The following is a 22,173-nucleotide window of genomic DNA, read 5'->3' as shown; positions in this document are numbered from 1 at the left end:
AAATCATTTAAAAAATTATTTAAAAGTAAAAGTGGAGAGCTTTAATGAGTAAGCACTTAAATCTGATCAGATTTTCTGTTTCTTTAATCTTCTATCTTTTTTCTGTGTGCTTTTGATAAAAACTTTTTCTTATAATAATTGTGATTCCATGTCCGTATAGACAATTCATTTTAAAATTAAAAAATTGTTGTTAAATGCTCCCATTATGTCTTCATTCCCAGTTTATTAGTTAAAAATATCATTTTTAAAAATAGTTTTGTTCTTTCTTTAATTTTATTTATTTATTTTTAGAGAGAAGGGAGGGAGAAAGAGTGGGAGAGAAACATCAGTGTATGGTTGCCTCTCATGTGTCCCCTACTGGGGACCTGGCCTGCAACCCAGGAATGTGCCCTGACTGGGAATCGAACCAGCGACCCTTTGCTTCACAGGCCTGTACTCAATCCACTGAGCTACACCAGCCAGAGCTAAAATATCATAATTTTTAACCTCCTCTCTTTTTCAAAGGATTCTAATATAAGCTTGTTCATCCTGGGAACCTCCCTATCCTTTAAGGCCTGTTCAGTAATATTTTTTCTAATAAGGCATCTCCCTCTCTCCTATCTGGATTAGAAATATCTTCTCTAACTCTATTGATCCCATTTAATTCTTTTAAAAAAAATTATTTCTCTTTAGAGGGTAAGGGAAGGAGAGAGGGAGAGAAACATCAATATATGGTTGCCTCTTATGGGTCCCCTGTTGGGAACTGGCCTGCAACCCAGGCATGTGCTCTGACTGGGAGTCAAACTGCAATCCTTTGGTTCGCAGGCCCATGCTCAATTCACTGAGCTACACCGGCCAGGGCTCTTTTTTTTTTTTTTTTTTTTTTAAGATTTTATTTGTTTACTTCTAGAGAGGGGGTAAGAGAGGGAGAGAAACATCAGTTGGTTGTCTCTCCTACTCCCTCAACCAGGGACTGGCCTGCAACCCAGGCATGTGCCCCCAACCTATGCCAGTGAGGGCAGATGCCATGCAATTCTTTTTTTATGGCACTTTATTGTATTCTGCATTAGGTTGTAATTGTTACAAGTTTTCCTTCTTTGTTCAATCATAAGATCCTTGAAGGCAGGGACCATGTCTTGTTTCTTGTGATGTTCCCCAGAGTACATAGAGCTGGTAATTCCAGGTGGCAGGCAGGTAAGAAATATCTCTGAAAATACACTGCATGTACATAAGTGTCTTCTCTTTAGGTCCAGACCCTTCCAGGTTTTCCCCAGATTTCTGACCATTACACATTCATGAACTCAAGGCTGTTATCCAGTTGGCAGACACTAGTCTGGTATGAAATACTGAAAACCCTCCATCCTGGTTTGTAAATAATTGCTGCCCTGAGCCCCTTATCCCCTGATTTCTGGGCCCCCCTCCTGGGATCCCTGGGTCTTCCTGAGATCCTGCAGCCAAAATGACAGTGGGTGGCACAAGACAAGCCCGCAGGGCCGTGCTCCTGTGCAGCTGTAGCATCCGTAGCATCCGTTTGGGTGGGTGGCTCCAAAATTATCTTGGCTCTTCTTAGCCTGTATCCATCCAGATGAATATTGGAAGTTTTGTAGGAATTGCACTCGGTTCATAGGTTGACTTAGAGAGGACGGTGCTCTGGCAGCCTGAGTCTCCCGTGAAGCAGCAGAGGCTCTCTCTCCGCTCACCGAGGTCTTTGCGCGGCTCCCACTGAGTCCTCCTGCCTTCTCCTGAGACTCACGCCCAGTGTTTGCTATGAGCCCCACGCCCGGTGCTAGTTCTGGCCCCCAGAGAGCTTATCATCTCACAGTACGTACAGTGATTAATTAGCCCCAAGTGTGATGATTCTTACAGAGGAGCGACACAGGGCCCCGTGGTCACATGTGCCGGGGGCTGGCCTCAGACTGGGGAGGTGGAGCTTCCCTGAGGAAGTGACATTGAACTACTTGCTTCTAGCTCCAGGTTACCAAGGGTTTTGTTGTTAAAATCAGAAATAAACACTTTTTCCATTTCTTTTGAAATGATCCCATAGTTTTTTCTTATTTAACCTAGTAATGTAATATAATTGATTCTAATATTGATCAGTCATTACACTTTAAAAAAAAATTTAAGATAGAGGGGAAGGGAGGGAGAAAGAGAGGGAGAGAAACAACGTGTGGTTGCCTCTTGTATCCCCCAAACCGGGGACCCGGCCTGCAACCCAGGCATGTGCTCTGACTGGGAGTTGAACCAGCGACCCTTGGGTTCACAGGCTAGTGCTCGAGCCACAGAGCCACACCAGCTGGGGCTCATTAAACTTTTTAAATAAACTTCACTTGATAGTCACGCATTGTTCTTTTTCTGCATTATGAAATTTTACTCGTTATTTTTGCATCTGTATTTACTAATATTGTGGCCTTCTTGCTGTTCTTTGGTCATTCCAAGTGTGATCCCATCGCGGAGCTTTGCCTTTGCTGCCCCCTGTGTCTGAAATGCGCTTCCTTCAGAGACCTGCGCGCTTCTTTCCTTAGTTCCTTCAGGTCTGTTGTCAAGTGCCATCTCACCAGTAAGGTCTTATCCGAGTGCTTTGCATAAAATGGAAACTTTCCCTGATTTTCCCCAGAATTTCCTATCCCACTTGCTATGCCGATTGTCAAATTTGACATTTCATTCTTACAGGTTTATTGTTTGATTATCTTATAATAACAGTACTGGTGCATAGTGGGCACTCACCGAATATTTTGAATGAACAATTGAACTCTGTATTATACATAATAGTCCTTTCTCTCTTCTAAATCAGAACTTTGTAGGTCTTCAGCATCAGAACTTTTCTCTCCTAAAATGGACTGAGTTCCTCATCTTTTTATATGCTCCAGAATCAATCAAATAACGTGGGTATTCCCTTTCTTGAATGTTAGAAATGATTTACCCATAAAACTAACTTAATTCATTGCTCTTTTGGGGGAAGGGGTTAAATATTTGACAGCCTTTTAAATTTATTTGATTACTATTTATTTATTTTGGCTTTCTGCATCTGCTTTGCTTGAGTGAGTTTTGACAATTTATATTTTCTTATAAAGTAGGCTTTTAACTTGAAAGTTTCAAATTTATTGAGTAAATTAAATTTGTAGAACTTTTGAAAGATATTTTGTACTGGTAGTTGTGATGTCCTTTCTCATTCTACCCTGTTGGTGTAATTATTTTGAAGGAAATATTTGCTGGAGACTTGTCTATTTTAATTGTCTTCTTTAAAAAAAATCAGTTTCTTCCATCTATGTTGTGGGTGTGTGCTCTTAATTTAATTTTGAATGCTCGGCTAATTACTTTTCTTCTAATAAGAGCATTTAAGGCTGAGTACAGCCTTACTTAGTTGAATCCCATAGGTTTTATTCTCCCCCATAGTCTTTAATATGCAATATTCTTCCATTTATTTCTACATATAATCTTTCCTTATTTTGAATCAAATGTAATGCTTATGGGTGATAAGTAGTTTAAATTGGGGCAAGATTTCCATGAGAGGTGGTTTGGGACTCAGGTATCATCCATGTGCTAACCATCAGATGTAAGAGGGCATTAATCTGTCACAGGATCCGAAGGGCCATTGAATGGGCACTGAAAGGTTTTCCCTCTGGGTTGTTTTTGGCACACAGCACCTCTTAAGCAAACAGGTATTTGGCAGTTAATGAAGTGTCTTTTCTTTAGTGGAGTAGCCAGGCCAAATTTTATAGTTGTCGCTGGCAACTCAGCAGCCATAATTCCGAGCCCCAGTCCTGTGGTTGCCTGTACGGGAAGCGCTCAGAGAGCCCCCCGCTGGATGCTCTTAGGTGATCGCCTGGCTCAGCTCAGGGCCGTCCCTGGAGCAGGAGTTAGGGTGAGGTATCTAAGACTTCCTTTTATTTATTTACTTTAAGTTTTAATCTTTTTAATGAGAAATTCTTTAAAATTACAGATTACATTTAATATTTTTATATTAGTTTCAGCTGAGCGGTTAGACAGTCACACCCTTTACAGAGCACCTCCCTTGGCAGTTCCTGTCCCCGCTGACACCACCCACAGTTATCACAGTGGTACCGACTGTATTCCCTGTGCGGCACTTCATGTCCCGTGACTGTTCCGTGACCACCAGTCTGCACTTCTCAGTCCCTCCGCCTGTGTCACCAGGTCCCCCAACCCCCCTCCCCTCTGCCCACCGTCTGTCTGTTCCCTGTATCTGTGAGTCCGTTTCTGTTTTGTTTGTTTGTTTGTATTGTTCTTTAGGTTCCACACATAAATGAAATCATATGGTATGTGTCTTTCTCCAACTGACTTATTTCATTTAGTGTAATACCCTCTCAGTCTGTCCATGCTGTTGCAAATGGTAAGATTTCATTCTTTTTTATGGATGTTTATTATTAATATATTTTTTCTTCTTCTTAAAGACAACTGTAACATTTCTTATAATACTGGTTTGATGGTGTTGAACTCCTTTAGCTTTTTATTGTCTGGGAAGCTCTGTATCTGTCCTTCGATTCTAAACGGTAGCTTTGCTGGGTAGAGTAGTCTAGGTTGTAGGTCCTTGCTTTTCATCACTGAGTACTTCTTGCCTGTCCCTTCTGGCCTGCAGAGTTTCTTTTGAGAGATCAGCTGACAGTCTTACGGGAGCTCCTTGTAGGTAACTAACTGCGTTGTTGGGTATTGGAAAAAGTTCTGGGTTAGAAGTCAGACATCTAGCCAACAGTCCCAGGTTTGCTTCTTGCTTATCGATTTTAGAGAGGGGAAGGAGACAGAGGGAGAGAAACACCAATCGGTTGCCTCTTTCACACGCCCCAACTGGGGGCCAAACCTGCGGCGCAGGTATGTGCCCTGGCTGAGAACTGAACCCTTGACTTTTTGGTTTACAGGACAACACTCTAACCGACCAAGCCGGAGTGGCCAGGGCTAACAGTTCCAGTTGTAATGCTTAGTGGCTGGGTGATCTGAATGTGTTACTTAACCTCTTTTTAAATTGGGGATTCTAACCTCAGCATTACAGAATTCTTTTAAAACAGACTTGCATTAAAACATTGCTGGAAAAACAGGAGTCACTACAAAGCAGTTTTTATTATTTTATAGATAAAATTATAGAGCTTAGCATACCTGCTCACGGTTATTAAATAAATCATTGCAAGAATCAAGGAAACGAGTCGCTTATACCTTTGCTAGATGTGTAACCTAATAACGGCCAGACAACAGTCAGCTATTGCCTACGCTGATACCCTTTGGGAAGGTTTGCGTTGGTTAACATAAAGTCATTTATTCTGACGTCCGCTGATCTGATCTGTATGTCTCTGGGGCCCTGAGGCAGGAAGAATAACTGCTGGCAGGTGGATCGCAAGCGCCGTCAGGGCGGACTCCCAGGGTCCCTGCCTTTCTGTCTTTTCTGTGACACTGCTGTCCCACTTTCCATGTCTACCAGTTATTCTGTCCAAGAGCGACCTTGCAGGAAGTGAGGGAGAAATTAAGTATTTATCACACCAAGAAAGCCTGTTCTTGCAGGAAAAATTAAAGATGGAGAAAAGTAGAGGGGAAAAAAACATTTTTTAAAGATTATTTATTTATTCTTAGAGGGAGGGGAAGGGAGGAAGAAAGAGGGAGAGAAACCTTAATGTGTGAGACATACATTGACTGGTCGCTTCTCGCATGCCCCCATCTGGGGACCTGGCATGCAACCCAGGCGTGTGCCCTGACTAGGAATTGAACCGGTGACCCTTTAGTTTGCAGTCTGGCACTCAATCCACTGAGCTACACCAGCCGGGGCACAAATAAACTTTTTAAAAAAATCATTGGCCCTGGCTGGTATAGCTCAGTGGATTGAGCGCGGGCCTGTGAACCAGACAATCGCGGTTCGATTCCCAGTCAGGGCACATACCGGGGTTGCAGGCTGGTTCCCTGCAGGACAGTTCCCAGCAGGGGACCCATGAAAGGCAACCATACATTGATGTTTCTCTCCGTCTCTCCTTCCTTTCCCCTCTAAAGATAAATAAATAAAATATTTTTAAAAAAATCATTGGAAGATACGGATTTGAGTCAGAGTCTCTAACACTCAATCTTTGTCTGTAGAACTCCTGAGGTGTCAGAGAAGCCCAGGTTCACGTATCACAGCTTGTTTCCCTTTTAGTGTGCGTTGGAGCGTTCTGGGACCAAGTGTTCATTCACTTGACCAGTGTTTGTGCAGCCTCTCTGCGTGCCAGGAGCTGTGCTAAGGGCAGCAGGTGGGATGGCGCGTAAGGAGACCTGCTCCTAGTGGGATTTAGACAAGCAGTGGTGATTCATCAGGGTCAGTGCTGAGAGGAACAAAGGGCACGATGACATTGGAGCCCATGGGAACGCCCAACAAGGCGTGGGAATGAGGGAGGCCGAAGGGGACCTGGAGGCCAAGGAGGAGTTGGCCAGGAGAAGGCTGGGCTCGGCGGGCCTGTGGGAGAGTATGTCAGGGAGATCCATGTGCAGGCGTGGCACGAAAATGGAGCCGCGGGAGCAAGGGGCTGTGAAGGGTCCTTGGAGAGGTCCTTGGGGCTCATCTGTCCTTGTGAAGGACTTTCCTTTTTACTCCAGGAGCAGTGGGACATCACTGAAGGTTGTAAGTCAGAGAGAAGAATTTAGCTTAGAAAGATCTCTGGTTGCTTTGTGGAGAACGGATGGAGCAAGGGAGGCTGAGGGCAGAGGGTTTCTTTAGAAAGCCCGTGGTGGCCCAGGCTGGGGAGGGTGGAGGTGAGGAGGGGGGTCTCTGCTAGTGATGAAGAAATAGCAGCTGGTGGAGAGAAGATCAACCTGGAGGAGTCTTGGGAGGTGGACACGTTGGGTCGTGGGGATTGATTGGATGTGGCAGGTGAGGAGGAAGAGTTGGAAAGATCCCGGTGTTCTGGCTTGGTCAGCCAATTGGAAGGTCCGGTCGTTCACTGAGATATGAAAGAAGGAGAAGAGACAAGTTTGCCAGGCGAGTTTGGCTTGTGGAGGCAACATGTTTCGGGTACCTGCAGCCTGAAGACAGGAGGTGCAGCCAGCAGGCTTGAGGGCTGCGAACCGGGCAGGACAGTGTCCGTGACCCTGTGGCTCCCAGGGCCCCCAGGCTTGGGCTGGCAACTGGGGGTCTTCATGGAGGAACAAGCCCCCACCTTCCAGGTTGGCAGGTGAAAACTTCAGTTTTTCTCTCCATGGCATTCCGTTGTGTCTGAAAGTCAGCCTTTGCCTGTGTGGATGTCATTGTTCAGGATCGCTTTGAGGAGGAAATGGTTGTCATCAGAGTGTGAAGCTCCAAGGATTTGGGTTTTGTGTTGGGTCAAGGTGCTGTCCCCGGGTAGACCCTTGGCTCTGGGAAGGGTCTTGGAAGCCTCGGGCCAGCCTCTCACCCGCGGCAGGATGTCGGGTGAACCACGCTGGCAGGCTTTTCTCCTTCTCTGTGGCCGCTGGGGACAGACGGCATCGTTTTTATGTTCCGAGCCAGCGTAGATTGACAATGACAAGTATAAACTGCTGGGGGTGTCAGAACTGGGAGGGTGAGGAGGCTGACTGTACTTGGCTGAGATGTAACTCAGGACTTGCCCGTTGATGATCCTCGTGAACTTCCTTCAATGGCAGCGGGAACAAAGCTGCTTCTGTCTGGCAGCTAAAGGGGAAGAAGGAAGAATTTTCAGGCTTAGATGCTCTCAGAGCCCCCACACTGGGAGTGGCAGGGGGATGCAAGCCCGTGGATCCTCTCCTCCCGTAGTTCCTTTTCACCCATCTTCTTGAGCAGGTGTGGCCAGGGAGGGAGGAGCGAGCCCTTTCCGGGTCTCTGGACAGTGGATGTTGTTGGTACTCGTTGCTAGGGATTTGAGGAAAACAGAACACTGGGGCTGAGCCACAGACTCCTCCGCCTTGTGCTGGTCTAAGGCTCCAGGCTTTGAACGACAGGTTACTGTGAGGCAGACCCCTTAAAAATGATCTGGTCTACAGACCTCATCTGTTTGGGTAAAAGCCCCTCTCCGGGATTTTAAGATGAGGCAATCATGTGGCCACTGAGAGTTTTCTAGTCTGTTCTCCTCGGACAAGCTGAGGTTGGGTTACCTTGAACTTGACTGTTGCAATTGTATGCTGCGGTCAGTCTCTCTTCTCCTCCTCCCCCTTTCTTTTTCCTCTCTTCCCTCCCTCCCCCTCTTTCTCTTCTTCCTCCTCCTTTTCTCTCTGTCTCTCCAATCCCCTGTTTATCCTTTAAGGAACTTTGAGACTCAGGTTAGAGTAATAGGCCTTTTCAGGCTTTAACTGAGACCGAAGGAGCTGCCCAGTCTCCCATAGAACGCTGCACTCGTTCCTTCCCTGCCTCCAGCCTCTCACTATGAAAAATTCCCAACACAGTGAAAAGTGGAAAGAACAGTGTCATGGTCGCCCACCTACCTCATGCCTAGATCTCCCAGTTGTTACCCTCTTATCATACTTGTTTTTATCTCTCTATATAACCACCTTCTACCAAAGGGTTAGGGTTTAGATGTCACTTCTTAAGAAGAAAAAAACTAGTGAATTTGAAGACACAGCAATGGAAGCTATCCAAAATGAAGCATAGGAAAATGGCCGGGAAAAACGGAGAGCAGCAGGGAGCTGCTGTGACAGGGAGGAGAGCGAGGGGCTCCACAAACAGTGTTTTAAGAACTGTCAGCCGACCATTTTCCAAATTTGATGGAAACTATAACCTCAGATCGAAGAAGTTCAGTGAATCTCAAAGCATAAGCAACCAGAAGAAATCTACAGAAGGGCACACCACAATCAAATTGATTAAAAGCAGCAATAAAAAAAGGGGAAAATATTAATTAGCCAGAGAGAGAAGACACGTTATGTGCAGAACAGAAGCAGAGGTGTCAGCAGATTTCTCTTTGGAAACAATGTAAGTTAGAAGCCAGTAGACTAATTATCTTTAAAGAACTGGAAGATACAAACTATTAACCCAGAATTCTGTGGTCAGAGAATATATCCTGCAGTAACAAAACAATAATAAACACTTCCAGACATTTAAAAAAACAGAAAGAGCTCGCCACCAGCAGACCTGCCCTGCAGCAGGGACAACCCAGGGAAGCGAGGGTTGGGTCTGCGCGGGGGAGCGAGGAGCATCGGCCTGGTGGCCGCACAGACTGCTGTCTCCCCCCCAGTGCACCCCCGCTGCCCCGCACTTCCACGCACCGTCCTCCTGGGCTTGGTTTTCACCTCTCTGGTTTTGAATCGTCCCGTCTGCTGTATCTCGTGGCCTCCTTTCTCGTCCTCTCCCTTTTTGGTGGAGATCATCTCCCAGGAGTTTCTGAGAAAGGGGAGGTACTTGTGTTGAGGCCTTGCATGTCTGAAAGTAGCTGCCTTAACCTCAAACTTGCTTGACGGGTTGGAGGGACATATATTTCTACATTGGACGTTGTTTTCCTTCAGAATCTTGAAGACTTTGCTCCATTCTTGTCTGGTTTCCAGTCCTGCCTTTGGGAAGCCAGAAGACACTGGGTTCCTGAGCCTTTGTATGTGTCTCATATCTTCCCCTCTGGAACCTTCGATCCGTCCCCAGTGTTCTGGACTTTCGTAGCAGCTTGCCTTGGCTTACGTCTGTTCTTACTCATTGTGCTACACCAGGGTCGGGTTTTTTCTTTTTTCTTTTGTAAAGGGCCATGTAGTCGATTCCTGAGTTTCCGTGGTCCGTGTGTGATCTCCACCATGCTCATCGTACCTTAAGGTGCACAAAAACGGGCTGCGGGCTGACGCTGGCCCACCGGCCATCATTTTTCAGACACACAGTGGCCCCTGCCATCTGGCACCTGACGCCATTGACTTCTTAAATAATTTCAGTCTTTTCTGAGTTTTTTTCTCTCTTTTTTATAGATTTTATTTATTTATTTTTAGAGAGAGGGAGAGAAACCTCAGTGTGTGAGAGAAACATGGTTGCCTCTCACATGCGCCCCAACTGGGGACTGGCCTACAGCCCTGGCGTGTGCCCTGACTGGGACTTGAACCCACAGCCTTTTGCTTTGGGGGATGACGTTCAACCACGTGAGCCATGCTGGTCAGGGCTCTTTTGAGTTTCCTCTTTATGGAATTTCTACTCTTCAGATAGTAAACCTCTGGGACTGGTCCCCTAGTTCTATTTTGTTTGGCTCTTTGCTGTTTTCTGGGAGACGGCCTCAACTCTACCATCCAGCGCTTCTATTTAATTTTAAATTTCTGCTGCCATGTTCTTTAAACATTTTTAATAGCTCTCTTTGGTTTAGTTTTGTTTTTTATAGTCTCTATTTTTTTATGGATAAATCTTTTTTTTTTAATTATAGTCCCTATTCTTGTTTCATGGATGTGGTATCTTCTTTTATGCCTTTCTTTTTCATTAATTAATTAATTAATCATTATTTTAGGCAAAAGGGAAGGGAGGGAGCAAGAGAGGGAGAGAAACATCACTGTGTGGTTGCCTCTCGTGTGCCCCCTACTGGGGACCTGGCCTGCAACCTAGGCATGTGCCCTGACTGGGAATTGAACTGATAAGCCTTGAGTTCATACACTGGCACTCAATCCACTGAGCCATACCAGCCAGGGCCTTTTATGTCTCTCTCTTTTAAAATTTGAAAAAACCGTCTCTGCATAGTCTGTTCCCTCCCTCCAGGTTTTGCTGCTGTTCGTGTGCTTCGGTCCGTGCGTTCCGTGTAGGAACTGGCCTCTGCGGGGAGGCGTTCCCGCCGGCTGCTGGTGATTTAGCCTGAGAGATGCTGCCTGGGAACAAGGACTCTGTGGACGGCTCTGATCTGGGTGGCTTGTCTGTTGAGGAACCCCCAGTGTCGGCAACTTTAGATTTTTCCTCTTGGGCTCGATTTCCCAGAGGTCTCTTTCTGTCTCCTGCCCGAGAGACAAAGGTCTGGCTGCCCGTATTCTGGGAGCCCAGTGGATGCAAAGGGCCAGCATGGAGGGTCGTTTTCAAACAGTCCCTACATACCTGTGGTCATTTAGTCCCTGTTTTCAGTATGAGACTCATTCACGTTCTCACCTGTGCCATGGGTCCCCCAGCCCAGGGACCCTCCACACTCTCTGAAGAGGAACTTTTCAGTGCTTTGCTCTGTTGGAAGAGGGACGATCAGCCGGTGAAGGGAAGTGGTAGGATGGATCTGGGAGGTAGCTGCTTCTCAGTCCCTTTCTACGGACATGCCTCTGCCCCTCCTACTACATCCCAGATGTACCTGGTACTGCCGGTTCCCAGAACTGCTCGGGATTCTTCTGTGTCCACGGGGTTGGTTTCCAGTGCTCCCTACCCCTGGCACGGCACCCACTTGGGCTAGATTCCACTTTCCTGGGCCTGCTAAGTCAGTCCCCACACATCTGTCATAGAAATTAAGACCACACACTTGGATTTTTTAAATGAGGCTTTATCATTTATGAGAACTGTGTTCCAGGAAGGAAGGAGGGGAGCGGCTGCCAGCCAGAGGCTGCAGACCACCACACCCAGTTTCTTAACAGCAGAGTGCCTGGCTGCCTGGGCCACATTTTCCCACTGAGAGAGGAGTGCAAACAGTCTGCTGGGCAGCAAGCAGAAGTCTGAAACAGTTTAGAAAATACGTGGGCCACCCCAAATCCAGGGGTTTCATTCCAAATGGGCTCACTAGCTCACTGTGAAGCAGGAAATCAGGTCATCTGATTGACCCAGGTCAAGCCTGGGTCATCTCTGCTGACGCTGGGTGCCCCTGGCAGACCCCAGCGTACATCCTCAGTGCAGTGGCCTTTGGCACGGAGCTTCGTACTGAGTTGTGTCATTGGAGAGATGGACGTCACCAGCCCGTTCTCCACCACCCACCCATCCCCTAGCTGGAAGCGGAGCAGGAACCGTCATCCCAGCACACCTTCCGAGGCCAGTATTCAAATAAGGCCCGAGTGAGGGGAGGCGGAGAAGGCCCACTTGTGCATTTTTAGTGCAAACAAGTGGCCAGCGAACATGGCCGCCAGTCCAGGGGATTTAAGCAGAAAAACAGAAAATCCACTTGGGCGCTTTGTAAACACTTGATAAGGAAAATTGGCAGGAACATGGCGTAAAGGCTCAGGTAAAGAGTTTATTTCCGAAGGTACTCTCCAACATAAAGTGACAGGACAAGAGCTCCAATGTGAAGTAATGTGGAAAATCAGAATGAAGTGGAAGGCACGCTAGATGGAAAATGGAAAGCGTTGGGGCGGCAGGACTGGTCTTTCTGTGGAGTGTGCAGGACTGGCGGGGAGCCGCCCCGGGTGCTTATTCCGCGGACGTTTGTGCGATTTCAGCTGATTCTTTAGGGCTTTCAGTGTTTCTTCCCTTGTCAGAGCTCCGCCTTCTTCCCGTGTTTAATCCTGAGCCCAAACCCCTACAGGATGTTTTCTTTCCCTGGTACCTTCTTTTTTTTCTTCTTTTAAAGATTTTGTTTATTTATTATTTCAGCGAGGGACAAGGAGGGAAACACCGATCTGCTGCCTCCTGCCCGCCCCCAGCCAGTGACCCGGCCGCAACCCGGGCATGTGCCTGGCCTGGGAGTTGAACCAGCCAACGGGACAACGCCCGACCCACCCAGCCACGCCAGTCAGGCCGTGTTTGTTCTTTGCAGTAGTAGGGCTTTCTGTCCTGGAAGATTAATTGCCATTTCAGCATTTTTTTGTCTCTGGTCTCTGTTTCAAAATATTGTGTTCATATAACTAAATAGTAGTTACTACTATAAGCTGTTGATGTTAAGAAGATATAAGCGGTCTCGGCTCTCTGTTCTGGTCCGAGGTTTCCATTTGCAGATGTGTGGTGACTGCGCCGCCCCTCTGTCCACAGGGCGCTGAGCTGTAGGCAGCCCCAGGAGAGGAAAGCGGCCCCTTTGGCACTGCCACATCCAAAGTGAGACCGGGGACTCCCATTTCCAATCTCTCTTTTTGTCCCCAGTTTGAGATTTCTTTTGTAATCAGAGTCCCAAGGTCCATAGGGCTTTGCTTTAGGCTTTCTAGCTCTTTAACCTTTTAGCCCTAAACCTCATGAAGCAGAATGGGGAAAATAAGAGAGAAAATGAGGATTTCCTGTGAAAGAGAAAGTGAACAGTCCTCTCTGTAACTCTATCCAGCGTCTGTGGGTCTGAGGTTAAGATTCGGTTTCTCGGATGTCAGGCATTTACCATCAAGCATTCCTCTCCAGTCCTGGCCGGAGGCCGAGGCCGGTATCACAGCACTGACACTCGAGTCTCTGCAGCCTCCGGGTGTGCTCACAAGGGCAGTGGGGTCAAGCCATCGGTCACCTGTCTCTGTGAGACCCGAAGCTGCAGCCACTCCAAATAGTGGGCCTCCTCCCTTCTCACCCGCTCCCCACCACCCGGAAAGCAAATGTGGATGGGACCGACCTCAGACTTCCCGCTTGTCCTTCAGCAGGTGTGGGGAGCAGTACCCTGTTCCGGCCCTGGGGCTCACAGTCTGTGGTCTCTCTCACTTCCACAAAGTGCGGTTTAGATACAGGTTTATAGGGAACTACAGTGTGAAACAGCCGGTGTCTCACAGGGGCAGGAGCCGGCTGCTGTCTTCGGAGGAAGATGCAGTAGAACGGAGCACATCACGCAAGACTGTGTTTCTTGTTTGAGTTTGAAGCTTTCTTCTGAAGTTCTCTTATGACATTAAAATAAGCAGCTTTCTTGAGACAGGGATCATATACCACACTGTTCAGCCATTTAAAGTACACGACTCGATGGCCTTCAGTGTAGTCCCAGAACTGTGCATCCAGTATCATAACTCGAGAGGACTTCCACTGAAACCCCCGAGAGAAGCTCTGTGCCGTGTAGCCATCACCCCCCACTCCATCCCCTGCCCGAGGCAACTACTAATCTACTCTCTATTTCTATGGAATGGCCTGCTCTGGACATTTCATTTAAATGTAGTCACATGGTCCTCTGTGATTGGCTTCTTCAGCTTAGCGTGTTTTAAAGGTTATTTCATATTGAACGTGTATAAGCACTTCCTTTCTTTTTATGGCTGGATAATATTTCATTATATGGGTGGTACACTGCTCTTTTGCCTGCTCATCAGTTGACGGCCATTCGGGCAGTTCCCACCGCTTGGCCACTGTGAGTAAAGCTGCTGCGAACACTCATCGTAAGTTTTTGTGTGGCTGCGTGTTTTCATTTCTCTTAGGTGTCCACCTCGGGGTGGGGTTACTGACTCTCACGGTCACCGTGCGTTTAGCCACTCCAGGAGCTGCCAGACTCTTCTCCAGCTGCCGCGTCCTCCGTTCCCGCCTGCAGTGCCCCTGCGGCTTGGGGGCTTGTGGCCTTGCGCTGCGGGTGTGATGTCTGGTGTCTTCAACTGGACTACAAGTTCCTTGAGGTCAAGAAATTGCTTTATACTTTTTTTGTATTTCCCATGTATTTTATGTAGGTGTGTGCATTCTGTTGTGCAGCTGCCGTGCTTCACTTCACCGGGCCTCAGTTTCCTCCTTTGTAAAAGGGGGTGATTATAATCCTTAGTCTCGGGGGGTTGCTGTGAGCTTTAAATGAGATGATCCATGGAAAAGCGTGTCACAGTGTATTCCGTAGAGTAAGTCACTGCTTACAAGTGTTAGACGCTACTGCTCTGGGTGACCTTTTTCTCTTTTCAACTGGATTACCGACGATTGGTAACCTAGCAATTCTCTTTTATACGAACTTTTTAAAAGAATTTTGGCTAAGGTGGGATATCTCATTAGACGTGGGTTGAAAAATTAGTAGGTAGAAAAATGCTAAGGTGGCAGAAACACTGGACCCGGACAGTTGTGTCTGTACATTCACGGAACACCACACCTGTCACTGAACACGAGCGAGGCGAGTCGAGGAGAAAACACCGCGAGGTCCCTCTGCCGTGCAGACACCCGCTGGCCACGACCATCATCGTTTGCCTGTCCTGCTCCTCAACAGTAAAGACACATCTCTCCCCAGCAACCCCTGTGAAAGAGTGTCTGAGTTTTTACCAAGCAGTGACCTTTGAACTGGGGGCTCTGCATCCAGGGGTGTCTGGAGAGAGGCGCCGGAAGGGGGCGTGAGGTGGCTGCCGATGCCACTGTGCCGCGAGGTGCGCGGTGAACGGCACTGCTCATCTCACTCCCAGCAAGCACCACCCAGGCCCGCCACCGGGGCTTCATTCATTCTGCAGGCACTTGCCAAGTCATTTTCTGCCAGATGCCAGAGATGGGCGGGAATGAGGGTGCGGGGAGGGGGAGGGAGCTGTCACGTCTGCAGGTGAATGAATGGAGCTTCGTGTGTACGGGGAGCAGAGCACAGTGAGCGACTTGTGAGTCCTTCCTCATCGAGCAGCCACTGCTTTAAGGACCAAGTGAGACTCCGGACACTGCTCCCTGCGCACCCTGGACCGTTCCCGCCCTCACTGAGGTCCCTCACCCAGCTCGTGGAGTCGCCCCATGCATGCTTTTCCTCCAGCCTAGCCTGCCCCATTCTTGACCCCAGCATGGGGACTCTGCATCTTCCTGTGCCTGGAAGACTCCCCCAGGCTTTCACAGGGCCGTTTGCTCCTCACCACCTCCTCCGACAGCCCTCTCCCAAGCCCCCTACCATGCTCTAGTTCATTCACCTTTAAAATTTCCTTTCAGCACTTACACTCCGGAATATCCTCTGTGTTCCCTTGTGTTTATTGGCTGTCTCCCTTCCACATCAGGTGGAGGCACCTGAGCGCAGCAGTCTTGTTCGGCTCCTCCGTTATGGCCTTTCCCACACCGGGAAGGGGGTCTGGCTCTGAGCAGGCGTTCCATAGCTCATCACTGTGGAGTGGAGACTTCGTGCGCAGAGGCACAGAGTGGGAAACAGGAGGCATCTCGTAGACTCCGTGGAGGAGCAGTAAGAAAGCGATGGTAGATCACTGGGTTCTTTCTCTTTAGGAAAGTCAAATACCATTTAAACTAGATGACGGCGGTGGTGGTGAAGGTGGTGGAGGAGGCCAGCAGTGCGGTAGGTAGTACTGATCCAGGCGGGGAACTGTGTGCTTTGCTCACCTGAACTCATTTCATCCTCACAGTAACTCCATGAGGCGTGTGTGGTCATTCCCATTTCACAGATGGGGAAACTGACACAGATGCAGTAACTTTCCCAGTCACCGCTGGTGGATGGAGGAGCAGAAATTGGAATCCCAACTGTCTGCCTCCAAAATCCCTCTGAACCACTTTGCTTTACCGTGTCGAGTGGTCACTGCAATAACAATATTGTGATAACAAAGAAAAGGATGCCTGGGTTCAATTCAAGTTCAGAGCCTCGTCCATGCTTGTGCCTGAGAGACAGTGTGTAGTGGGAAGAGCATTTGGACAGGGAGCAGAGAGCTGCTTCTGCTTGCTCTGGAGTGACCAGTTGGAGGTCTCGCCCACTCCCACGGCTGTGTGGTGCGGGGACATCTCAGTCCCAGAATGAGGGACTCAGACCAAAAAAGTAGGAAGTGACACTGAAGTTACTTCACCTCCCCGAGCCTCACCCAGGCCGCCACGGGGGTGCAGCGTCCCTCCCACGCTTGCCTGTGCGCAGGGTGGGCCCGGAAGCATGCGTCCGAACTGGCAGTGCCGCTTCCTCCAGGGTGGCCACTTTGCTTTGAAAATGTACATGTCTGTCTCTGTTGTTTGGATTTTTTTCAACAAGAATATGCTACTTCTATATTCAAAACAACCTAAAAGCCAAAAAAACCAGTGGTTTGTCATTAGGTCACCAGTAGTTTGTGTATCCTTAGGGGAGGGATCTTGTGAGTTCTCGGAAGGCTTGTTTTCCAGTGTGTGAACCATTTCTTCCTGTCTTGTGTAGTATTATCTTATTCCACCTGGAAAAAATGCATTTTTGTTCATTTTTAAGCAAAGAGAATCATCTTCAGCCCAGAGCAAGACACCCAGAGACTTGGTTGCCGACTTCGGATGTCTGGCGTGCTGGCAGGGAAGGAGGGACAGGCTTCCTGTGGCCCCGGGGCAGAACTGCCAGCTGCCCCTAGAAAGGTCAGGGGGTGGGTCCCCGGGTCCCAGCCCAGTGCACTCCGGGAAACAGTGGAGTGGTTACGGTTGCCATGGCAAAGTTCTGTTGGTTTTTTGTAGTCACTTTGTATCTGCCACCTCTCCATATGTTTACCAATAGTTTGTCAGTTAAGTCCCATGATTTCCTGAAACAGAGATTCTGCCTCTTTCTTGCCAGTATTATACCTCATTTGTTTTCCTGTCTTAGTGAATTTTCAGAATGGTGTTAAATAACAGCAAATTAAAAAGAAGGTTGTGTGGACCTGCGTTGTGACATTAAGTGTTTTACTTTCTATGGACCCTACTTGTGGTTCAGCGTTAACACATCTCTCCCTAAATAAACAGAGGTCGCTCTGTTCCCTCAGCAGGAGATAGGATTCATCCTTTTAAAAAAAGATTTTTATTTGTTCATTTTTAGAGAGAGGAAGGGAGGGAGAAAGAGAGGGAAACACTGATGTGTGAGAGAAACATCCAGTAGTTGCCTCCAGCACACCCCAAACCAGGGACCTGGCCCACAACCCAGGCGAATGCCCTGACCGGGAATCGATCTAGCAATCTTTTGCTTTGCGGACAACACCCAACCAACTGAGCTGCACTGGCCAGAGCTCTATGGAAATTTTTGATTGGTGGAAGTGATGTATCATAATCTTCTTGTCTGTACAAGGAACAGTTTAATAGTGATACTATCAGTGCCTTCTGTTGAATGCCTCAAATGTGTCGGGCACTGTATATACTAGGCATTTTATCTCATTAATCTTCACAACATGTCACTAGAGTATTATAATTTTGATTTTGCCGATGAGAAAAATGGAAGTTTACAACATTCCAAACTTGCCTAAGGTTCAGGCATAGCCAGCAAGTGCCCAAACCTCGGTTTTCCCATCTGTCTGACTTCAGTGCTTCCCCTTGGTGGTTTTTCTCAATCCTGAGGACCTGGGGTAACCTTTGCCTGAGGAACTAGGTTTACCCTCGCCCTACTGGGGTTTATTGGAGAGGGTACCTGGATTAGTAAAAGGGGAGGGCAGTCGTGACCTCGGTTCAGCAGAAGGAAGGCCCTTTTCCTCCCAGCCTGGGGCTGCCAGACTCCTGGTGCGTCTGTTCAGGGCAGCGGGGAGCTCTGGGGCTGCAGGACGTGGAGTATTTGAATCCCCCTTGGTTTTGAGGATTGTGGTGATGCTCAAATGTCTCCCAAGCTTCCGGTGTGCTCTGGGCTCGGGGGCCCTGATACGTTTCACTGTGTCCATGCGTGCCAAGGCGGTATGGATGGGCTTCACAAGGTGGGGGCGGGGGTTGCAGCTATCCCTGGAATCTGCGCTTTGAGCCTCCCCGTGGTGTGTCGGGTGCACCTGGAGATGTCCCAGGTAATCTGAGACCATCTGCTGTTTTTCTCAGGATTTGGGAGGGCTTTGTTGAGTTTGGGAGTCACCTGGGACGGGAAGTGGGTGTTTGAGAAGGAGCCTACTTTCTTCCCCCTTTGGACGCAGAGTCCACCCGGGCCGTGGCCCTCACAGTTATGGAGGAGCCGAAGCTCCCTGGGCTCGTTCGTCCCATCTGTGCAGACAGGGCGGGCGGGGGAGCGCTGTTGCCGCTGTGGGTGCACAGGATTTGGCAGAAATAAGACCCGCTGCCCAGACCGGTGTCAGAACCCCTATTCTCTTCACACACACAGAACTTACAAGAGATGGAGTTGGTGGCCAGGGGATTACTCGTGGGGAAGGAGCCTAAGCAACTTGACTCTTAATGCTCAAATGGGCTCTAATCCTGTTTCCTTTTTGGTATTGGATTAGAAAAATGTAGGGCACGATTAGAATTGGCTGTTAACAACGCCCATGGCAAACACAGGGTCCAGCACAAATAATGCCCCCTTTTATTACAAAATCATAAGCATGTAATTCTGTAGCCTAACACTATCACACTCAAGCACACCGGGTGGCATTTTGGGTGAAACGTGCAAATTAAAACTGTAAATTACTGCACCTGTATTATTACCCCACCCACCACACTCATGCAGGCATTACTTCCGCTGGACCCCGTGTGGGCGGAGACACCCCAACGGCCGCAGCGCGGTGGGAGGGGTCAGAGTCTTGGCCCCTCATTTCCGTCTTCACTCACTGCTTGTTACACCTCTGGCATCCCCTGTCGAAAAGTGACTTGAATGTAAAGTCAGTAAATTTAAATTAATTTTGTGTAGTAGCAGAGAAAAAGACACAAAATATTAATCTCCGGTTGTAAAATACATTTAAATAAAGACATCGAAATATACCATTTTCTGCTGACGCATTAGCAAAGATGGAAATAAGCACACCTCAAGGTATTATTTCACCAGTCAGTATGTTAATTTGGAGAGTCATGCAAAGTACTGGTGAAGGTATAAATTGTACTTTTGGAAAATCATTCAGCAGAATTTATCAAGAGCCCAGGACACTCATACTCTGCCTATGTATTTCATACTCAGAAAGCCCTCCTAACATAATTGGTGTGAAGAAAAGCTCTAGGCCCAGAGTTATTCACTGACATATTATTTTTAGGCCATTTTTTCTATTACAAAAAATAATATGTACTTAATGCAGAAAGCTTGGGAGAACATAGGAAGACAAATTTAGCAATTAAAGATTAATTGTAATTTCACTGCACAAAAATAACGTTTCGATGTGAGCTTTTCTGATTTTTCCTGTGTACATACACTGTTCACAAACCAGCTGTAACACGCCTCTCTCCCCTGCAGCCGTACAGCGTGAGCATTCTCTCCCTCTGCTGGACTCACCTGGGGAGACTCCAACCTTAGTTGAAACCTGCTCTTCTTTCCTTCCTGGCTTATACTGGGACAGCCGAACATTATTCGGAGAAAAAAAATCACACAATTTTTTGAGCTGCCTGCTTCCCCATTAAATCTGTGGTCATGAACCTCAGTTAGCCCTTTATACTGCCCAGAAATGCCACAACGCCTCTGCAGTAAATTCACTTTCCCGACCTTTGGGAAGATAGTCGATACCCTCGTTCTTCAAACCTTCCGTATGCAATTCCACTCTGCCCACTCTCAACTGACGACCTCCCCCGCAGCGAGGACACCCCTCACCTCTGCCACCAAACCTCCAAGCCCACCAGTGCCCCCTCCCGCCTTCCCACTGATGCCACTCGGTGCCCAGTGCACAATGACTGGCAAGCAGTGGCCGCCCTGCAGGTGTTACTGAATGAAAGAGTGAATGCGTGACCGTGTCGTTTCCCGGAGCATTATTTCTAGTGAGTGTATAGTATTCCATTGTACAAATGTATCCTACTTATAACGGCTCTGTCGTTGGATGTGTTTGTTTCCGATTTTTCACTGCACTGAAACATGGAAAATAAATGGCTATTGGGAAAATTGTTGACTAAACTGTGGACTATTATGCTCGCATTTAAAATCCTAGGAAGCATTTTTATCAACCTGGGGAAATGGGTTTATTAACTGAAAAAAGGGTATAATCAAGCTAGTAGGAAGTAACTAAAATGTTAATTAAGCATTTCAAGTAGGCAGGATTACAGATGATTTTTCTTTTTGATGTTTTTTTAAGTACATGAGCAATATGTGGTATTTTCTTCTTCATACTTTTCTGTTTTCCAAGTTTACTGCAGTGAGTGTGTTTTTATAGTCAGGAATACAGTTGTTAAACTTTGTAGTGCACGTCAGATGATTGAAGTCAGCCGAAAGCAGACCTGGGGATCGCTGTGCTCCCGACAATGACCCACGTGTTTGAGACCCACTAATGTTGTTCTAGTGATGACTGCCGGCCTCTGAGTCCTTCCAGGCCCGGTTTGCTGCCTGGGTTCAGAAACCTCGGCGAGAGTGGTGTTTCCTAGGAAACCCGTGTGGCTGGGGACACCTGTGGGGGGGTGCGTGAGGGGGTGCTGGAGACTGGGGCTCTCACCAAGTGGTGGTTTGGGCTGAGAACACCCCACAGATGTGCTCAGGGTTGGGACGCCTTCGCAGCTGCTCGTCTGGTTTTGGAGCTTGGTCGGCGCTTATGCGGCCTGAGGTGTTGCAGCCATTTACTCACGTCACTGAAGGCAGTAGTTTGACACCCGAGACCCTTCCGGGCGTCTGTGAGGTCAAAACTATCTTCTTAATTAGAGCAATAAGGCGCCACTGGTCTTTTTTACTCTTACTCTTTTACAGGTGCACAGTGGGGTTCTCTGGGTGCTGTCTGATCGGTAACAGGTTATAGAGCAGATGGGAGAACCCAGCTGCCTTCTACGAAGGCAGACATTAAAGAGGGTTGCAGAGACAGGAGGGAAAAAAGCCGTTATTCTCACTCAAACCTTTTTCTTGCAGAAAATATAGCTACATTTCATTAATATGCTATTTATATTAACATATAATGGGGTTATTGTTATTTTGATGAATGGATTCTTTAAAATGTCTCAGTTTTGCTATTTCTAACATGGTAAATATCAATAGAGATTTACCCACATAAGCAAACACTGTTTGGGAACCTCTTATTTCAAAGTGTCAAGTAGTCTTGAGATCCAGACTTGGAGAACCACCCGCTGAGGAGCCGGGAAGAGAGCGCTCTTCACGGTGGGCGGGTTACAGTTCAGGGAACAGGTGGGCTGAACAAAGAACCAAGCCCATGGGGAGAAAGGTGACCTACTGTAATGGGCAGGTGTTGGGAGTCCTTGAAATCACATTAAATTTCCCCTTTTCCCTCCTTTTCTTCCTCCCTTCCTTTCTCTGTCCTTTAGAGATCATGCATGACGTGATAAAGAAGGTGAAGAAGAAGGGGGAGTGGAAGGTAAGTCGAACAGGATGGTTAATGGCCTTCGAAGGCGAGTCTATGTCGCGTCGGGTTGGGAAAAGGTGTAGAGGCAGGGAGTGAAGACCTCCGTTGTGTCCAGAGGATACAAGGAGAAGAAACGTAATCTGCTTGTGCCTCTCATTTTATGTGATCCGGGTTATGCAATCTCTTGGCCGGAAAGCTTATCTGACAGGTGACCCGGTGGGGCGGTGTGGCCGTGGGACTCCTCTGTTCAGACAGCGTCTTCCCTGGAGCCCGTGTGTGTGGACAGAAGAAGGGGGTTCTGCCTGCGCCGGGAGAGTGAGACCAGGCCCTTCTGGCCCCGCTGGCAGCCCCGCGGCTTCTCCACGGGGCCCACAGACGGCGTGAGAGGCCTCTTCCGGTCTGTCCCCATGTCAGTAACCGCGTGTTTATTCATGTCACTTCGAGAGCAATGCTCCGTATCTCACGTATAATGTACATGAAACAAGTATTTAA

The 22,173-nt window shown here is 47.9% G+C and overlaps 1 protein-coding gene across 2 annotated transcripts in view; it reads left to right on the top strand.

The window, feature by feature from the left end:
* STXBP1 (syntaxin binding protein 1) overlaps positions 1-22,173 on the top strand; it is a 60,076-nt gene that overhangs the window by 6,000 nt on the left and 31,903 nt on the right. For both annotated transcript variants that reach the window (XM_037157199.2, XM_053667695.1), the window contains exon 2: positions 21,644-21,693. In XM_037157199.2, coding sequence (XP_037013094.1) covers positions 21,644-21,693 — 50 coding nt within the window. The remainder of the gene's footprint in view (positions 1-21,643; positions 21,694-22,173) is intronic.

This window comes from Artibeus jamaicensis, unplaced genomic scaffold (genome assembly GCF_021234435.1).
Source record: "Artibeus jamaicensis isolate MK-2021 breed Jamaican fruit bat unplaced genomic scaffold, CSHL_Jam_final contig_471, whole genome shotgun sequence".
Taxonomy (NCBI): Eukaryota; Metazoa; Chordata; class Mammalia; order Chiroptera; family Phyllostomidae; genus Artibeus; species Artibeus jamaicensis.
The sequence above is the reverse complement of the archived record's forward strand: the minus strand, read 5'-3'. Positions and strand labels throughout refer to the sequence as shown.